Source organism: Panicum virgatum, chromosome 2K (genome assembly GCF_016808335.1).
Source record: "Panicum virgatum strain AP13 chromosome 2K, P.virgatum_v5, whole genome shotgun sequence".
Classification (NCBI taxonomy): domain Eukaryota; kingdom Viridiplantae; phylum Streptophyta; class Magnoliopsida; order Poales; family Poaceae; genus Panicum; species Panicum virgatum.
Genome location: NC_053137.1, coordinates 45329069 through 45348950, shown reverse-complemented (window position 1 = coordinate 45348950; position 19882 = coordinate 45329069). Strand labels below are relative to the sequence as shown.

General features: G+C 48.3%; 2 protein-coding genes across 2 annotated transcripts; one reads left to right on the top strand and one right to left on the bottom strand.

Annotated features, from left to right (window-relative positions):
- Positions 1-2058: 2058 nt before the first annotated feature.
- Positions 2059-8193, top strand: LOC120695681 (AUGMIN subunit 8-like). The gene is made up of 7 exons (XM_039978903.1): positions 2059-2294; positions 3737-5023; positions 5461-5580; positions 5834-5950; positions 6041-6130; positions 6578-6685; positions 7650-8193. Exons 2-7 carry the CDS (start codon positions 3815-3817, stop codon positions 7713-7715), a joined length of 1710 nt encoding a protein of 569 aa, XP_039834837.1. The 5' UTR covers positions 2059-2294; positions 3737-3814; the 3' UTR covers positions 7716-8193.
- A 430-nt stretch (positions 8194-8623) lies between these two features.
- On the bottom strand, positions 8624-13062 carry LOC120695680 (cellulose synthase A catalytic subunit 9 [UDP-forming]-like). The gene is made up of 10 exons (XM_039978902.1): positions 12668-13062; positions 12294-12529; positions 12110-12206; positions 11867-11987; positions 10896-11772; positions 10590-10802; positions 10287-10482; positions 9996-10198; positions 9531-9884; positions 8624-9414 (listed from the first exon to the last, which is right to left on the bottom strand). The coding sequence occupies exons 1-10, from the start codon at positions 12936-12938 to the stop codon at positions 8827-8829; spliced, it is 3156 nt and encodes a 1051-aa protein (XP_039834836.1). The 5' UTR covers positions 12939-13062; the 3' UTR covers positions 8624-8826.
- Positions 13063-19882: the final 6820 nt, after the last annotated feature.

Here is a 19882-nt window from a genome sequence, read left to right as displayed (position 1 = left end):
CCGGGACACGGCAGCGGGACCGGGACCGAGCCGGAGGTCTCCCGGCCTCGCCCTGGCCTGCTGGCTGCTGGGCAACGTGGCCGTTGGCGGGGCTGGGGGGGGAGGGGGGGGGGGGGGCGACGTGGGCCGCCTCGATCGGGAAGGGAGCGCGGGGGAGGAGGGGCCCGCGCGCCAACCGCTTCGGTTGCGGATGGCGGGCACGTATACGGTGGCGGGAGGGAGCGGCCGCCGGGCGATGCGAGCCGACCGTGCGCGAATTTGAATGTGGTTGTGGAGCGATTCGGCCTCGAGGGCACGGCACAGCGAGAGGGAGTCTCTCAGTAAGAGCACACGGACCTCTCCACGCTGATTTCTGTCATCTCCTTCTCTAAAGTCGTTGCGGACGCAAACGCTACGCACCAACACTCATCTCTCGGATGCATGCACACACACCCCAAGCCCTTTTAGAGACCATGCGTGGTTGGTTTCCTAGATCGGCAAAGTCATCGTAGGTGGCTCGCCGGTGACATCTTTTCTTTTGAAATACAGTACAGACGTAGACGCTCATATATATGTATGTCTACTCGCACTTATGAATACACACGCAACTATATCATTATGATGGCACTTGGTCTGCCATTTAAACAATTGTCCATTCGTTCCGAATTGTATATCATTTTGGCAAATATAGATGTACATATCTAGATTTGCCAAAAATGATCTATAATTTGGAACGAAGGGAGTACTATTGTACTATTATTTGTTCCAATAATAAATCTACTCCCCTCGTTTCAAATTATAGATCGTTTGACTTTTTTACCCTAACTTTGACTGCTCGTTTTATTTAAAAATTTATGCAAAATATCACCTTTTTTTATTGTGGCTTGCTTTATCTATACAAGTTCTTCAAAAAATAACTTAAATTTGACTATGTTTGTGTAATATTTTGAATAAGACAAGTTGTCAAATTTGGTATAAAAAAGTCAAATGATCTATAATTTGAAACAGAGGGAGCACGAAATATCGACCACTCGTGCTGAGTGTAGTTCATGATTTCTCTAGCCATTCTTATCACGCGGCAATCAAATACGTAGACGTGTGAAGCTTTATATATGTACGTCTGGCAAAGTGAATAAACTTTTGCTATTCTGAAAGCTTGGTCCTACGTTCACATACAAGCATAGGATTATTCAAATTTGTCTACGAGTTTGCGTTTGACCGTGAATTTTCGTTTCGTTATTATTACTGAACGATAGCCGCCTAGAAAGCTCGATGTCTGCAGATCGAAGAAACCGTCAATTACATAAAAAGAAAACTCGGGAGCATGCGTTTTCTTTCCGTGAGATTAGGTCAACTGTTAAGGCCAACCAAAGCCTACCGGCGGCATGACCCCGGCCTCTGCGTGTTACTTTCAGTGCAGTCCAGAGATTCACCAGAGCAACTCATCTTTTGCCTTCCTCCCAGTCTTTTCCTACCCTTCTGCATGGCAGCTTGCTCCCGTTGATGTCCTAATCAGCTGGTGACCGGGGGGGGAAGATGCAACCTAGAACTAGAATTGACCTTTTCCAGTTTCCCTGCACGGCACCCTGCAAAATCAAAGCCGCCCATCCGATGTATTAGCACACACAAAGTGGAATGCATATCTTTTTAGACCAGTTTCAGTGGGACTGCCATCAACACAATTATCAAGACTGAATGTACTAGGGAAGTGTCATGGAGATGACACTCCTCTCACATTTTATAACACTCCTCACTCTTCATACTATTGTTATATGATAGTAAATTTAATGTCATACGCTTTTCAGCAACACAAGGAATTTCTCTCCCTACTTTTCGGGCTTTTCCAGCACTGCTGCTGCCATGGCGCTTGTTGGCCCAGGTGCAGTCCGGAGCCTGACGCACGCACGGTCTCGGGGGTGCACGCGCCGGGGTACGCGTAGCGGAGGCCGCGGGGTAGCTTAACAAGAAAAGGGCGGCAATTAGGGAGCCGTTTGGTCTCCCTTTAACTCGGCGACCCCCGCCTTAATTCCCTACCCCCCCCCCCCCACCCCCCCCCCCCCCCCCCCACCTCCGCCGCGGCAACCGTCTCCAGCCTCCTCCCACCCCACCCCATCTCCTCCCTCCCGCGGAAGGGCAGAAGCAAAACCCCCCGGCGATCCCCGCCCCACGCGTCCCGGAGATCCCGCGACCCGGCGCGCGGCGCGCGGCGCCGCGGAGGGCGAGGAGGCGGCGGCGGGTTCGACAAGGAAGGGCCTCTCCGCGGCGGCTCGGGGGTGTCTTCTCCCGCGCGCTTCGTCCTAGGCGGCGCTCTCGAGGTGAGGAGGATTCTATTTCTAGCGCTTGCTTTAGTGGGTTCCGGGGATAGGGGGCCAGGGCCTGTTTGCTGCGTGGCGCCAATCTCCCCTCTTCTCGATTCGAGCTGGGGGGAGCTGGATGATGGGCGAGCTCGCCCGGCCGGCCGTTGGGGGGGGGGGGGGGGTGATCGGAGGTGCGCCGATGGGAGAGGTGATCGGGCTTGGTGCTGGTTCATCGCGAGTTCGGCGTGGCTCAGGTGGTTTGGGGATTTTAGATGGCCTCTCCGCTGGTTTGTACGGAGCACTCTTAGGGTGAATCCGGTTGCCTCCTCCTCGGGTTCTTCGCCGCTCCCGCATGGTTCCGATGCGCGACTTGGGCTTCTCGCCGCGGATTGGGTGGATCTTGCAGCGTGAGTATTGAGAATTTTGGCATGGAGTGGTGGCTCCCTGTGATTTTGTTAAGAGTAGGAGCCTAGCCTGGCTGCGTGGGAAGTTAATCTCGCCAACTGCGACATTTGCTTTTCCTTTCCTCCGTGCTTTGGGCTCGTCGGTGATTTATACAAGCTTAATTACTGCGCGGTCCATTTTTTAAAGACTAGGTGCTTAGCACCAACTGAGTATTAGTGATTCTTACTCTTGAGTAGTAAAAGGTTAAACGGCCATGTAGACAACATCTGCGGTAGATCCTGAAATGTCATACTATTTGTTCTTAGCTTGCTCTTGGTGTCTGAATTTTCCAAGGATCGATTGTTTTTTATTCACCGGTGATGCAAGCACCATGTGCATTACCTTGGGACTTGGGTGCGGCAAATTTTGCACCGATCGGTTTTGCCAAAGAGAATTTCCAGCAACTTCAAGTGAAGTCCCGCATTTTATTCTGGTAAACTGTCATATTTTTTCCCTTGTCTCTATTGGGGTGGGCATATCCTTGACGCACATGCATAGTTCATAAGTGGCAAGTATTAAAAAGTTCCCTGTTTCCCATGCTGCTTCTGGCGAGAAATTATTTAGGCAACTGATTTGTCTCACATGCATGTGCATTGTCCTGTCTGTTCCAAAACCATCAGAATCTCCGCGAATAATGTTTATTTGCTTCGTCCTTGCTCAATGGATGTATGATCCCCATGTAGCAGCTGCCATTTGTCCAAAAGATCTTCTTTTTTATGCTTTATAGTAGATCTACAATGTATTTTTACACGCCGATGCCACCTTCCTCCCCTGTTTCTGAGCCTCCATATAATCCCTTCCTGATTGGCTATTATACCCCCCACAAGAGGGATTTGGGCACCAGCTGCAGCTGCTTAAAGTTTTGGTGCTGAAATTGGTACACTTTCATGTCCATATGCTTCTTTCTTCTTATGAGCAGAAAGTTCCTATTGCTTGTTTCAAGCTGAAATTTAGATGAATTCCCTTCTTATTTGAGGCATACTCAATTGATTTGGTGTCTTGTTATGGGCCTTTAGGTACATATTGGCTGCTGCAGCGAGCTCGTTTCCTGAGGTTTACATTGATGTGGTTTGTTCTGCAAATTTCTATTCTTCATGGATGCCTGTAAGAGCGATGTGAAGAAGGCTACTCTTCTTGATGAGACTCTAAGACCACCTCTAGTTCCATCGGAGAAGCACAATGCTTTCCGTGGGAAGGATGTTGCATCCAGGTACAAAACTGGTCTGGCTGATGCCGCTAAGACAAGAAGATGCACATCACCAAGTCTTGGACGGACATCAGCAACTGAAGGCACACCAGCACCCAAAAGAGCACAATCAGCAGATAGAAGAAGACCGTCAACACCTTCAACACCTTCCTCTCGGGTCTCAACACCTATGCCTACGCCAAGGTCTATCACACCAGTTCGTGATACTGCCAGAGACTTACACAAGAGCTCCAAGCGTATAGCCAGCACAAAGGCTCATGATGGCTTGTGGCCAGCAATGCGTAACTTATCTTCCTCCTTCCAGTCGGAATCTATGGCTACACCTGCTATTAAAAAAGATAAGGTAATCTCTGCCTCATCCTTGGATTGTACCAAGGGTGAGGTCAGTGTTCTAACTGAGAGGAAGAGAAGCCCTTTCAGAAGGAAAAATATTGCTGAACAATGTGAGAATGCCCAACCTTCAGAGGAGCCCTCTAAGAGGGTAATTGAGCAACATAGATGGCCAGCCATGATAGGTGGGCAGGTGCCAAAGAATCTCATGTCAAGAAGTATTGACCTTTCTGACAAAGCTACCAGACGGGTCTCTTCGGCAAATACTTCAAGAGGCCTTTCACCAAGGAGGACCCCTTCTGTTGAATCTTCAGTCAAAGGGTTAAACCCGTCATTGGATGAAGTGGCAAGAAGTTTGGCTATTCAGGCAAGCAGAAGCGATGACAAGGTAGACTCGCAGAAAACAGAGAGATCTAAATCTGTGAGCCGACCAAACAGAACAGCTACTTTTCCTGTCCCAATTCTACAACGCTCATCATCCCCAAACAAGGTGTTGTCAGCTGCATCCTCAACTTCCAGGGCCTTTCAGAGCCCATCTCGGACAAGGCCTTCAACACCCTGTTGGTCCCAAAGTGCTGGAGCTATTCAAGCTAGTGTTACATCTCCTCTTATTAACTACATGGTTGATGCGAGAAAAGGAAAGAAAAATGCGAGCCAAATTGAAAACATCCACCAACAGCGTTTATTGTACAATAGACATTTGCAGTGGCGCTTTATAAATGCTTATGCAGAAGGCACTATATCTTTTCAAAAGGCCGCTGTTGAGGTAAAAATTAGCAAATTATCTAGTAGTGTTTTAGTTGGTCTGGTTTGTATCATTTTCCCTTGTTTTTCTTGGATGCCTGTGCTTCATGCACGATGACATAACAAACAGTTTATAATACTTCCTCTTCACAAGTTAATTTTGCAGCTGCAAAATACATATGCAAACCAAAACATAAGCCTCAGAACTAGGCATCTGTTTTTTTAAAAAAACCAATTGGTTTTGCAGTGATGATGCCAGCTATTTGATAAAGAAATGCTAATAGAAGTTTTTCCTCCGTAAAATTTGATTATATCTATGTTTAGAATTTTATGATCTACTACTCTTTAGAATTGGTAACTTTGGTGTACTAGGAGTGTATTTTCTTCGGAATATTGTTTCCTTTTTTTGACTATTTTTTAATTGATTAAACAAATTTTTCCTCTTGTCATGTGAAACAGAATACCATTTATAATGTTTGGAGGAATACTATAAACCTGCGAGATTCTGTTAATACAAGAAGAATAATGATGCAGCACCTTCAGCAAGAACTTAGGCTGTACAACATTCTGAAAGAACAGGTAAATTACATGGTCATTACTTGTTAAACAGTAATATTTAGTTATTGTGCAAGCATGTAAAATGTGGAAAACAAAAACTTAGCATTGGTGATCAATTGCATTGAACAGCATGGTGTAGGGATATTGTTAATTGTATCACATTATACAAAGGAGGATAATATGGAACATAAAAACAATGACTTCTAAACTTTTTAGCATTCATATTACTGGAATTATTACCACTGCACTAAAATGTGCTGTTCTCTTGGTCCAGATTGCTTACCTTGAACAATGGCCTACACTGGAAAGGGATAATAGTATCTCTTTGTTTGGGGCAACTGAGGCTCTGAAAGCAAGCACCCTGCGGTTACCTGTTACATCGGGAGCTAAGGTATGCTGGGAACTGTGATAAGTAAATTGCAACATCTTTAGTATGCCATTCTTGTGATTTCTGCCATGTTACTGACTATCATATCAACAGGTTGATGCAATTGCTCTCAAGAATGCTGTAAGCTCAGCTGTTGATGTCATGCAAGGTTTGGGTTCATCTGTTTGCTGCATGCTTTCAAAGGTCAGATTTTGCATGAATCCATTTTTAATTTAGTATTCATTGTTTCTTTGATAAAATTGAGTCTTTAGATCATGTCTTTGTACTATTTGGCTTAAGAATCTGTGATCTAATACTAGCAGCCATTGATCACAATTTTTTAATAAGGAGTGGTTCAGATGCTATAGATGTTAAGAACAGCAATGACAAATTTTGTTCCCTGACAATGAATGAGTGGTAATAAACCAGCATGTTTATGGAACCCAATATATTATGATTCATCTGCTAACATTACCTCTATACTATACCAAACTGTCTCGTTCTAGGATAACAATAATCAACCGAACTGCATCAGGTGATAATTTAGCATAAAGTGGAAATATGGAATGCTCATCAAGGTGGAATTTTTGCCTGGAGTCTTCCCTCTAGATGTTGAAGATTTGTTTTACTGACATTAGGCTATCTTACCAGGTCACAGACAGGGAATCCTTGGTTTCAGAACTCTCTGTCATAGCAGGGCAAGAAAAGGTCATGCTTGATGAATGCAGAGAACTCTTAGCTACAGCTGCAAAATTGCAGGTACTAATTCTGCTTCCAAGCTAGACTTAACATTCGTGATAATATATACCTCTGGATATAATATCCCACTGCAATGGAAATATACTGTTTAATTGTTTATCCACTTATTGGGGATCAAGATCAACCTATATTCTTTAGTTTTGTTCCGTCTTTTTCACTTATCACTTATCAGCAGTCTGGACTACATTTGGATAATGACTTTCTGCATTATATACACTTAACTTTGTACAGTGGTACTATAGTTGTAAAATAAATGTGCTAGTTTAATTCAATACAATTGAAAATTAATGAGTTGTAACACCAGGTCAGGTCGAACAAATAAAGTTGAATATTCCATTTCTAGGTTTGGTATATAAACTATGATTGTGCCTTACTAGTTACTGAGATCATCTCCCCGCAGCTTGGAACATCCAATCCAGTTAACTGTAGTAGATGATTGGTTATATTGAAAAAAAACCTCAACCATCGGGGGAAAGACTGCCCCCACGGCATTGCACTAAGAAGAAACCTCAGCCAAGCTGGCCGAGAAAATCCCGGAACCCCGGCTTCACCCTATAGGGCTGCACTGTAACGTGTGCTGAGCACGGCCCACTTTGTTACCGACCACTGCAACACCCTATAGGGCTGCACTGTAACGTGTGCTGAGCACGGCCCACTTTGTTACCGACCACTGCTACTACCCCGTGGTAGGAGGGCCCAAACCAACCACAGGTGCCACAGCCTGACGCCCTGCCATTAATTTTTGGATTTTTTATATGAAAGAAGGTATCGAACTGTAGTAGAGGAGATTGAAGGGCATGGATCACGCACAACTGACATGGAGCTCTTAATTTTTTACTAATATTGATGGTGAACTGTTCGGGATGAACTGTTTCACTGGTTTTCTTTTTAAGTGACATGGACACATGATGGCAGCCATTTGTACACAAAACTTAGCTATTTTGTCATTCCCATTACTACTCAGGTGCAGGAGTCCAGCCTACAGACACATCTTATGCAACAGAGACACAGGCTTCATGATATGAATTAAGAAGTTAATCAAGATTTACAGGTACAACTGCTCAAGTTGAACCTGCAACTTAAGAAAATATCGTGCGAATTGCAAGAGGAATCTGTACAGATGAAGCAATAGGAACAAAACAAATTGTTAAACATCCCCTGGAGATCATGGTGTGATGCTGTGCAGCTAACTCCCCACAGGCCACAGTGTGTAGATATCATAGGTTTACTTAAAAGACCCTCATCGTATGTAAATGGTTTTGACCATATAGAGCACTCCCAGCTTTTCTAGTCCTTTCTTATTTTTATTCGTTGTATAGAGTGGAGCCCTCTTCTTTCCCATTGTATTTTTTGGCATCAGGAAAGAAATACATTGATGAAATGGATGGGCAAAGATGGAGAATTTGTTTCAATTTTCCTTTTTAGAAACCTGTAAGATTTTGTAGCTGCGCTCTCTTTGTAGCGGCGTAAATAACTTAAAAAGTTATCTGTTGAGTGCTGACATCTTATTCGTGTTCAGATTTCTCTTTTGTGTACCCAAAAGTACTGGAGCTGGAACATCACATCAGTTTTTAAGCAGATGCTAACTCACATCTGAAGTGTGTATTGCTGTTTACTCCAAAAACTAACTGGCGCTGGACACACATCAGTTTGTTGAGACATAGACTTTGCTTGTTCTGCATTTTGCTTGCGTTGCCAGCAAAGTTTTTAGGTTCATGTATCACCTTCAGTATATTCAGGGTCTTCACCTAGACTCACTAATAAAGTAGTACAATTAAACAAGGAGAAGCATCCAGAAGTAGTGAATCTCATCGCTTGAATTCGTGTGCAGATCGTAAAATCTAGTATTGCAACGATAATGCCGTACCCTTGAGGATGGATCCATCTGTTCGTGAGCAGTAGATGGTCTGGACCTGAATTTACCAGTTGCCACTAGGATTAGATTGAACATGAATATCGTTTGCTAATTACTAACATTCAAACCTTGTCCTTCAATTCCTCGTCCAACAATTCTGGATCCCAGAACATTACACGAAACATAGCATAAGCTTCAAAACATCAACAATACAAAATTTCTAGATTGTTCTTTCTCCCTATGCATGCACAAGCTCCAGAATTTTTTGAATCTCTGACGCGCGCGCTCAGCAGTTGATGCCACACTGCTTGACGTCCGGCCCCTTGGTCCTGACGATGAAGGGGTCGATCCTGACCCAGAGCAGGGAGAAGATGGAGGCGAGCAGCACGGACCAGATGACGACGATGGTGGGCGTCCTGTTCTGGCGGCCCATGAGCCCCTTGAGGAAGGGGTAGAGGTGGACGATGACCCAGAAGGCGAAGAAGAGCTTGCCGAAGAGCGGGCCCCAGGACTGGTAGCCGTTGTTGATGGCGTCGGAGATGCCGGCGACGACGCCGATGATGTTGATGATGAGGAGCGTGGTGGGCGGGATGAGGAGCGTGGTCCACTTGAAGGCGTAGAGCTCGGCGAACTCGTCGTCCTCGTCGCCGGTGGCCTTGGAGGTGACGGTGAAGTTGGTGTCGATCCCGGCGAGGACCTTGAGCAGGCCCTGCACCACGGCGAAGAGGTGCGCCGACACGCCGCCGATGACCCAGAACTGCTCGTTCCTCCACCACTCCTCGATGCTCACCCCGCTCCAGCGCATCTCCAGGATGCCCGTCGCGAAGATGGACATGAAGAGCGCGATGAAGAAGAGGCTGGCGAACGTGCTGATCTGCAAGTACGTATAGCAGAGCAGCCGGGGATGTGTGTCAGCAAGCGCTGCTGCTGCTGCTGCAGAGAGTTAACTAATACTAGCATCTGAACAGCTTGTGGCACGCATGCACTGACCGACGGCATGATGAACTTGCCGGTGAGGAGGCAGACGGCGGGGAGGGTGCAGTAGGCGAGCAGCGGCAGCGAGGTGAAGGGGTAGATGGTGGTGTTGATGTAGGCGAAGCGCTCGAGCCACTTGAGGTTGCCGTTCTTGTAGCCGTACAGCAGCGGGCTGTGGCGGCTGAAGAAGATCTCGACGGACCCCAGCGCCCACCGGAGCACCTGGTTGAGACGGTCGGAGAGGTTGATGGGCGCCGACCCCTTGAACGCCGCCCGCTTGGGCATGCAGTAGACGGAGCGCCACCCTCGGCAGTGCATCTTGAACCCCGTCAGGATGTCCTCCGTGATGGACCCGTAGATCCACCCGAGCTGCATCATGCCCACCATGGAAATCATGGTTTCGTTTCATACTTTTATTACTGACCGGATGCATGACCGGAGCAAGCAAAGCAAATGCAGAGACTAGAGAGCAGCGAGTACCTCCAGGCCCCAGTCGGTCTTGTCCTCGTAGCCGCAGCTGATGACGTGGATGGCCTCCTTGAGGAGCGCGGCGGGGCTGGACGACGGGGGGACGCCGCCCTCCTCCATGAGCGTCGACGTGACGAACGCCGCCGACTGCCCGAACCGCTTCTCGAAGTTCATCTGGGACATGAGCATCTCCTTGTCGCTGCTGTCCACCATCCCTGAAGAATAGAATTAAACAGCAATTAAGTTGCCACCATTTCCTCTTGAACAAACAATCTTCAGACACCTGAACTGAATGAAACTCACCGACATCGCCGGCGCCCTCCGGCATGGCGTGCTTGCGCTTCTTGCGGCCGAAGCAGGGGCAGCAGTCGCAGGTCACCATCTTGGGCCGCTTGGGGCCCTTGGGCGGGTTGTAGCCGTAGAGCGCCTGCCGCCGGAACACGCACCCCGTGCCGACGTACACCGGGCCCTGGATGCCGTCCAGCCCCTTCATGTTGATCTGATTGATCCATGGCATCACCAGCAACAATGTCAGATATGATTGCTCCGATCAGGAGGTGTCATCTGAGATTCTGATCAGGGCATCAGGCTTATAGGCTTACGCACGTCGAAGAAGACGGTGTTCCTGTTGGCGTATCGATCGTGCGCGTCGATGCCGTCGAACCTCTGCGGGAACTGCACGTAGCAGACCTTGCGGCCGACCTGCGGGTCCATGAGGAAGCACATGGCCTCCCGGATGGCCTTGCTGTTGTTGATGTAGTGGTCGCAGTCCAGGTTGAGCATGAACGGCGCGTTGGTCAGCACGGCGGAGACGCGGATCTGCACGTAGTACAAGTCTGTTAGTAGGAGTGCTTCGTTCTCAAGGAGCTCAAGAGATCCTACCCAGGCGAGCGACAGAGATCCACTGCGTACCAGGGCGTTCATGGCGCCGGCCTTCTTGTGGTGCTGGAACCCCGGGCGCTTCTCACGGGAGACGTACACGAGGCGGGGCAGCTCGTTGCCCTCGGTGTCGTGGCCGCCGCTGTGGCCCAGGAACACCTGGATCATGCCGGGGTGGTCGCGGGTGTTGTTCCCGGGCCACGGCGTGCCGTCCTTCATGATCCACCCCTCCGCCGGCACCTTCATCGCCTTGGCCACCAGCGCGTTGATCCGCACCTTGAACTCCTCGTACTCCCTCTTCATGGCGCGGCGCTCCTGCACGAACGCCGGCTGCACCTTGTCCTTGAGGTAGTCGACCTTGAGCGAGAAGTAGAACTCGGGGGCGCGCGGCTCGATGCCGAACTTCTTGCAGAAGGGCACCCACTTGCGCGCGAACTCGGCCGTCTCCGACAGCGCCTCGAACGTCAGCATCGACGCGCCGTCGTCGGAGACGTAGCAGGAGACCTTGTCCACGGGGTAGTCCACGGCCAGGATGGAGAGCACCGTGTTGGCCGTCACCAGCGGGGGCTCCTTGAGCGGGTCCACCGTGCTCACGAACAGGTCCACCGCCGACAGCAGCGACGGCTCCCCTTCCGGCTCGTACCTCAGCGAGAGGCGGTCGAGGTAGGTCTCGCGGTCGATGGGGAACCACTTGGGGAACTGGTCCAGGATCCAGGAGATGGCGAACCAGATCTCGCAGATGATGGAGACGAGCCACAAGCCGATGGCGTCCGGGACGGGGTGCAGGATGCGGTAGCGGAGGAAGAAGGCCAGGACCACGAGGCGGACCACGATGACCATGCGGTACGGGTTCACCTTGCTCGACGCGATCGACACCTTCCGCGACAGCGGCTGCCTCGCCTCGTCGTTCCTGCGCGCGCCCCGCTCGCTCGTTAGTCGGAGTTGAAATTCAGCTGTTCCTGTCTGTTCTTGGGGAAACTAAATGCAAATGCAAATGTGCTTACAGCGGCACGTCGGCGTCCATGTCGTCGGGGTCGGCGCCGCCGAGGATGCCCTGCTTGGACTTCCAGTCGTCCATCCGCTCCTTCCAGCTCACCTCTTTCTTCTCGTCCCACTTGGCACTCCCTGATGAGTGATGATGAAATCAAACCCATTAACATCTTCAGGAGGTGATGATCAATGTTGTCTGATCTGAACAGATCAAAAGCCAACAACATTTTTTTGGTCGTGCGTGAACAGCAACGCACCTGGCTCGGACACAGGGTAGGGATGGACGCGCTTGTGCAGGGAAGACGAGAGGTCGCCGTGGCCATAGCCGTTGGTTATCGGGAACTCGCCGCTCACCTAGACGATGGCGATCATTCGATTGGAATTGAATTGTATCGATCACCTTGAACATCAATCAAGTGAGTAGAAGGCATGCGTATATACCGGCACGGAGCGGGAGCCGGTGATGATCTGCGGGATCTGCGGCGTGTTGTTGCCCTCGCCGTCGTCGGGGCCCCTCCCGTAGCTCATCTTGCCGTGCAGCATCGCCTCGGTGATCTGGCTGTTCTGCATGCCGCCGGCCTGCACCAGCTGCTGCTGCTTGTCGTCGTCGATGTTGAACTCGTGCTCCAGGTCGTCGATGTCCTCCTCGTCGTCGTCCCCGGCCACCCTCGGGCTCCCTTATTCAGGCCGACGGCGGCGAAGCAAGTCAGCATCATCTATCGTGCAGGGAAGACGACGATCGACGAGCGAGGAGAGCGAGGCAAGAAGAAGAAGAAGAAGGAAAGAAAGAAATGCATGTACTAAGCCAGTAGTACCCTTGAGGCGCTTGTAGCGGGTCTTGCACTGGGGGCAGTTCTGCGTGCCCTCCCGGCGCTCGTACTCGTAGCAGGGGCGGCAGACGGGGAAGCCGCACTCGTTGCAGGCGACGAAGAGGTCGCCGTCCACCGTGCGCCCGACCTCGTCGCCGCATATCTCGCACACCTGCCCGCTCAGCGCGCGCAGCGGCTTGGGCTCCTCGTGCCCCCGGATCAGCACCAGCTCGTTCCGGTTGTGCGACCCGGCCACCAGCCCGGCGCTCGCCTCCATGGCCTCCAATCCCCCGCAGGTACGGCGGCGCTCGCGGAGGCCAAGGCAGGCGGGGGGGGGGGGGGGGGGGCGACGCCGGGCGGGGCAAGTGCGCGTGAGCGATGCTCTGCCTTGTGGCAGGGGCCGGGCTTGCTGCTATATGAATGTGAGAGAAGGCGGGAGGTTTAGGCGGGTGGGAGGGGAGAGGTGAGGGGTGGCTGTTCGGTTCGATCGATCGGGCTGGCCGGAGTGCGATTTGGTGGGCGGCGACGGCGTGGCGTCGGCGCGAGCGATGGAGCTCGCGTCGCAGCGGCGGGTGAGGGGGAGCTCGTGTTGGTTGGTTGGGTGCGGCGTCCCCGTTGCCGCTAAGTGAAGCGAAAGCCTCGCCCTGCCGCCTGCGCTGGCTTGCGCCTGGTGCCGCTGCTGCGGCCGTTGTCAGGCTGCGTCCGGACCAACCCCCTCGACCAACCGAGACTTGGCTTTCCCGCCATCTCATATTTTTTTTAAAAAAACTTGCTGGTGCTGCTTTTTTCAGAGAAAACATCTTTGCTGAAACTAAAATCACCCTGGGTTTGTTCATATATGTACATGGGATGCCACATTATGTTTTCCCATGGGACCCGCTAGGTATTAAGAAAATACTCCATCCGTTTCAAAATATAGGTTGTTTTGACTTTTTTAGATTTATAGTGTTTGCTATGCACCTAGAATAACATATGTTTAGGTACATAGCAAAATATATGAATCTAAAAAAGTCAAAACGATCTACATTTTGGAACGGAGGGAGTAACTTTTATTTAATATAATAACTATTGCAGATTTTCACACATGCGTTAGTATTTGTAATTGTACTTAGAGACTATTCCAAAAAATCTTTTTACTGAGAGTTAGAACACCTGAAGGACGTCCTTACGTTCTTCATAAAGCGTAACTTCATTAATACAAGGCACTGAGACGCTGACTAAAGCTAGCAGTTACTCTTTTAATACATCACTTGTGTGATGCAAAATTATGTCACTTATATATTAATAAAAGAACAAAAGATTTAAAACAAACAAAGCAAAGAAAATCACACAGGTGATACAGGTGGAATCACTCAGCCTGTCAAACTTGTAGTCAAAGATGGTTCCTCTCAAGCTCTCGCCCAATGAGCTTAAAAAAACTAAGGGACTGTTTGGAGAAGCTAAAGTTAAGTGCTAAATTTTAGCATCTATTAGCATTCATACACTCGCTAAAGTTTTTGAGTCTTAACTAAACTTTAGCCCACCCTATTATAACACTCTTGTCTGGATACACTAGTGCTAATAAAGTTAAGCACTTGGATCCAAATGGAGCTTAAATCACCGCCACGCAAGAATTCACGCGTCCGCCAAATAAAACGAAATTAAGACCGTCTAAAGCTGTCTAAAAATTGGGTATTTTATGGACGGATGAAGAAGATGGGGATATGTTACCGCAGGTCATTTTGGTTGTCCACTTTCACATGTCCATGTCCTTTGAAACTATGTTGATGATGTTTCGATAGATGTTTCTCATTTCCTTTTGCTTTCATGCTTTTGCGCTAGCAGCATCTCGTGTTTTCATGATGTTTGTTTTTAGACTCCTTATCGGTTCCAGTCTCACTGGTTGCTTGTGTTGTGGGTGTGGTATTACAGTAGTCTATCTTTTTTTTTTGTTTATTAGGAGGTCTCCAGAAACGACGCCGCCATCTGTGGTCTGCGTATTTCATTGCCTCCTTTCCAATGCCACGAACATTGAGCATTTCTTTTGTTGAGCAGCACATGACTAATTAATCTTACTATTACTAATTGGATGCTCCTTTTGACATAATTTCAAATAACCCCCTAAATTTTCATAATATTATCCAATTATAACATAATAAAAAATTAAAATAAAACCCAAATCTGAATTAAAAAATTAAAATATTATAATAAAATCTTAAAAGCACATCAATATAAAATTCTAAATTACTATTTCTATCATTATTAATATATTATTTATATTATTATTTCTATAAAAATACTAATCTCAATGTGTGTGTCACCATATATTCATGTACAAGAGAAGAGGTAAGAATATCAATTTTTATGTTGTTCACATAGCTCAAACAAAGTGTTCAGTTAAATACATATCAAACATATATGGAGGTGTGATGCAAAGTGAGAAAAAATTGTTACTAACTAATCCTATCACATTTATTACAATTACATAATGATAAATATGTATATTTATGGGATTAGAATATTTAATTGGTTAAAGAGAGAGTGAGATAGATAATTATTAGATATCTCTAACTAGTCCGTGCGGGAGCACGGGTTGATAGACCAGGTAATTAAGCTAATAATGAATGGTCACGCTTCTGCATGTACTATTTGTTGTAAGAAGAACTAAAACATCTGTCTTTGTTTCTTCCCCCACATTGATTTTATTGCTTGCACGTTGCTTTTGGTTTCTAATTAATAATCAGCAGCGTGAACACGTATCCAAGCAGGCCGGCCTGTACTAGGACGTACTTGTATTTCCCGTCGGAAGCGACGCGCGCGACGACAGAATGATTTGTATTATTTGCTCTTGAAGCATCGTGTAGGTTGGTCCGTCCCATGCAACGCAACCCATGCATTTTTTTCAGCCCGGCCGGCCCCTAGAGATATGATTGGTCGCCCGGAGCAGCAGCATTCAGCGAGAAGCGAGCCACAGGCGTCCGCCCCTTTTTCTGACCGACCCGCGGTGATGAGATCAGCTGATGGAGGAAACGTGACCGGGCACCTCGATTTGGTATGAGCGTGCCCCCTCCACCTACCACGTTACGACCGTGCGCGACACGCACGCGTGCCTGCTCCAATGCAAGCTTCGCCCTAGCTTATTAGCTTGTCAGAAAACCGTCACGAGGAAACTAACCAATGTGCAAGCGCATCCTCCTTTTCGCGATCGTTTGGAGAAGAAAGAAACGTCCCGATCGCGAACGCGACGTGTAGGTGCGCGGTACGTCGCAGCATCTTACTAATTACTAGGACCCAAGCTTCTTCGACCACCCCCATCTGCAGCTGTTTCTGCGGTTGAAGCCGGTTTAGTTTTCCGCGCTGGTTCCGTTTCCTTACAAATTTAGTGAGAGCCAAAACATGGTTTGGGGTAATGAATTGTCAAGATCTTCATCTACCGGTTTCGTTTTTAAATAAATACTTGGCGTTAATTTGGGACAAACTAATTGATTTATTTTTTTTTAAAAAAAATATAGTGGTTATCATTATATCAGAAGCCTTTCACCTCTCGCTACTACTAATCTTGAGTGGGCGCTATCATCGTGGTTATTACTACTGCTATTGTTGGGATCTAATTATTTGAATTAGATTGTCACCTTGCTGCCTGCTGCTAATTCGCGGATTAAAGATACCGTCTGTCCGTGGCAGCCGCGCACGAGAATGAAGAAGCAAGCAGCTGCGGTGGGCGGTGGCCTGGTGGGCTTGTGCTACATCTGGCCCATGAAAAAAACTAGCTAACAGAACTGAACCCCTCAAGAAAAAGAAAAAAAAAAGCTAACAGAACTGAAACAATAAAATTGCAGACTCGAGGAATTAAATCGTCCAGGGAATTAAAGAAATAAAAATCTCTACTACTAAAAAGAAGCTAAGGGTGACGTTTTGTTTGATCTTTGGTCCCTTGGTCTATCGTCGTCCGGCGTCGAGCCAATTACCATCATCCGATGCTTCGCGCACTCCCCAGGTCCCCTGCCCGCCCGCGTTCGTCCCTGATAATTCCGCGCCCTTTCCCCATTCATCGCGAGCCGGACGCGCCATTCATCGCGAGCCCATCGCGCTGCCGCCCGCTCCATCCACGGCTTCCACTGTCGCCGCGCCGCGGCCGTCTCTTCTTTTGAAAAAAAAACATCGCCCCCTTGTAACAGCCCAAATTTCAAATATAAATAAAATTTAGAAAAATAAATAAATCAATGCTTGATTTGATTTTTATTTGGCTCTTCTCATACTTTATGCATTAATAACCCTCCTTGAGCTTGTTCAAAAATATTGCTAAAAGATGAGTGATAAAATAAATTCTCAAACTTTTACATAAAATCTTAAAGCACTAAACTAGTTTTGGTGAGCTCCTCAAAGTTTTTGAAATAATTTAAATTTGAATTTGAATCTTGGTTTGAAAGTAAAAAAAAGAGCTCGTCTCGGCTTGGGCTGAAACCCAACCGGCCCAGTCTGGCTGCTCGGCCCGGCCGCCTCCCCTCCCTCTCCCCGCAGCGCCCTGCTTGCCGGGCCCGCGCGTCAGCGGCTCCGCCCCCGTCGTCTTCCCCGCGCTGCCCGTCGCTGCGCCCTGCGCCGTCCGCGGAGAGGCCGCGCGCGCCGGGGACCGACGCTGCTCCCCCGAGCCTTGTCACCACGAGCACAGCACGGCCCGTCCTCCACTGCCCTGTCACCACCACCTCGGGCTCCTCTCCTTCTGTGCAGCACGCCGCACCGTCCAACCGCGCCGGCCGGAGCAAGGACATGCGCTGGACGTGAGCGCATTCAAATCATGGGAGCTCCAACGCGCGCACGCGGAGCACGCCGCTCACCTTTTCTCCCTCAGCTCCTTCTCTCTCTGTCGGCCGCGCAAGCTAGCAAGCACGCTAGCAGCAATAAGCTCCAGCCGCACCGCCCGGGGAAGGACGACGAGCTGGCAATCGACATTCAAGGAAGGGGGTGTAGACACCAGAGCTAAATGCCAAGCTCGAGCTGTTCATTACGTCCAGCTCACCTCTGTATTTCTCTTCTTGCTTTATTTCTCTTCTCCCATCGTCAAGCAGGCATCAGCATTTTACAACAGCAGCTCTAATCTCCATCTCATTTTTTTCCCCTGCCGCTGCCACTCTCTCTTGCTCTCTTTCTTCTTCTCCACGAAGCAACCAGCAACAGCTCAAGCCTCTCCCTTTCTTATTTGTTTTTTTTTCTCTCTCCAGCAGAGCTAGCTGCTGGCCTGCTGCAGCAGTCCCAGTTCTTTTTTTTTTCCTCCCTCGCACCTCTCTTCCTCGTGTGAGCACGCTAGCAAGCAAGCTGCAGCCCCTCCTCTGTCAACAACGAGACCACCACCCTTTTCCCTCTGCTCCCTCGACCAGGCCAGCAGCCCGAGAGCTGCGCTGCCACATACGACGAAAGACGGCGGCCACGAGCGCGAAGAGGACGATGCCGACACGGACACCGACGTGGAGTCGCCGACGGCCACGACGAGCAGTACCGCAAGCCGTAGCGCTGACCTCGCCAACGACCCAGCCAAGCTGCTGCCCACCTCGTCTGCAACCTGCTCGTCGAAACACCGCAGCCATGTCGACGCCGCCGCAGCCGAGCTTCGTCGTACCGCAAGTCTCCGTCGCGCCGGCCTTGCTCACTACTGCGACATCAAGATGACGCCGCCGAGCTGAAGCCACTGCCGTTGGATGCCACCGTGCTGCCGTTCGGCATCGCCATAGACAGGTTGCTACAGCTCATCTCTTCCTTGCCGTTTTCCTTTAGAAAAATAAAAGAGAGAATACGTTTAGAATACACTTAACCTTGATAAGAGCTCATATCAACATGTGCTTTACACTCTTGCCGTTTTTTCACAAAATAAAAAAAGAGACAAATACACACATCGATCTTTTAATCTGTTTTAAGTTTCAAACCTGCATAACTTGCCCAAATAAACTTTAAATTAAATATTTTTATATAAACTTTTCTAAAAAATCATGCTCTATCATCTCTTGGTATTTATTTGGTTGTTTATTGCTGTTTATTTGGTTGTTTTGCATGTGTTGTCGTTCGTCCGATTCGCGTAAACAACGAGACGTTCATAACTGCGCCAGACGCCGAGCGAGATGCTGAGCTAGTACTTGAGAACATGAACGATCAGTAACAAGACAAGCATCTCCTTGATCATTTTTGCTCCTATATGAATTCCTAAGCCTACAAATATATGCATGCGATGATGATTTTTATGAGTCCAAATGTTATTTTATGTCGGGTAGACACGTCCTACTTCAATGCATTTACATTCCTTGTTATTTTGTACCCCTTTTATATCTTGTTACTCTAAGGTTATGGGTTATTCACATAGTTCAGAGTCACATACATAGTTGGCTTAGTTTTTGCAGTATCACATGGGTTGGTTTCTTTTAAAGAAAATATATATTTTATATGGCTGTTTTTTTAAAGAATAAAAACTATATGGTAGACGCGGGTGAATATATGGTCTAGTGGATATGATGGTATGAGAATGAAGGAAAAGAATATGGGTGGCAAAATGGATGGAAAAAATAGATGAGGGATATGGCTTGGTCTGGATGCGTTTCCGGAGCATTTTAGGGATTTATCACCCATGTCAAATTAAGGACCGGTAATTGGCACTATTCTAACCAAGTATTACAGTGCAACCATACGGCTAAATGGGCACTGACCTTAACTCCTTAACTTAAGTCAGTTGGCCCCGAGAGGATGCTACCACCCGAGTGCTCGAGGAGTTCGTCGGTGTCGGGTAGCTAACCCAGGCAGATGTACGGAGCCGAGAAACTCCTACAGTCTGTCGAGTAGCATATCTTGGGTCCAGTTGATGTAATAGTTTTGTCATTGTTAGCTTGCCGACACATCTAAGGAATTGTGTAAATTCGCGTTGGCTCCACGCTGACATCAAAGCGAAACATGTCGTATGGATAAAGTGTACAACCCCTGCAGAGTGTAAAACTATTCGAATAGTCGTGCTCACGGTCATGAGCGCTTGAGCTAGTCGCCAGTTTTAGAGCTTTCGGTTTGAAAATTTGGAATGGGAACTGTTTGGAAACACTTGCACCGGTTCAAAGGTGGTGGACCGATATAGATGGTCAAAGGACCGCGAAATGGGAAATAGGGAGTTATGATTGGTGATGTCGGTCTATTTTGTATAAAACAAAATATTTTCAAAATTATGCGGATGAAGATACATTCAAATAAAATGTAGGCTAGTGCTAGTGAACC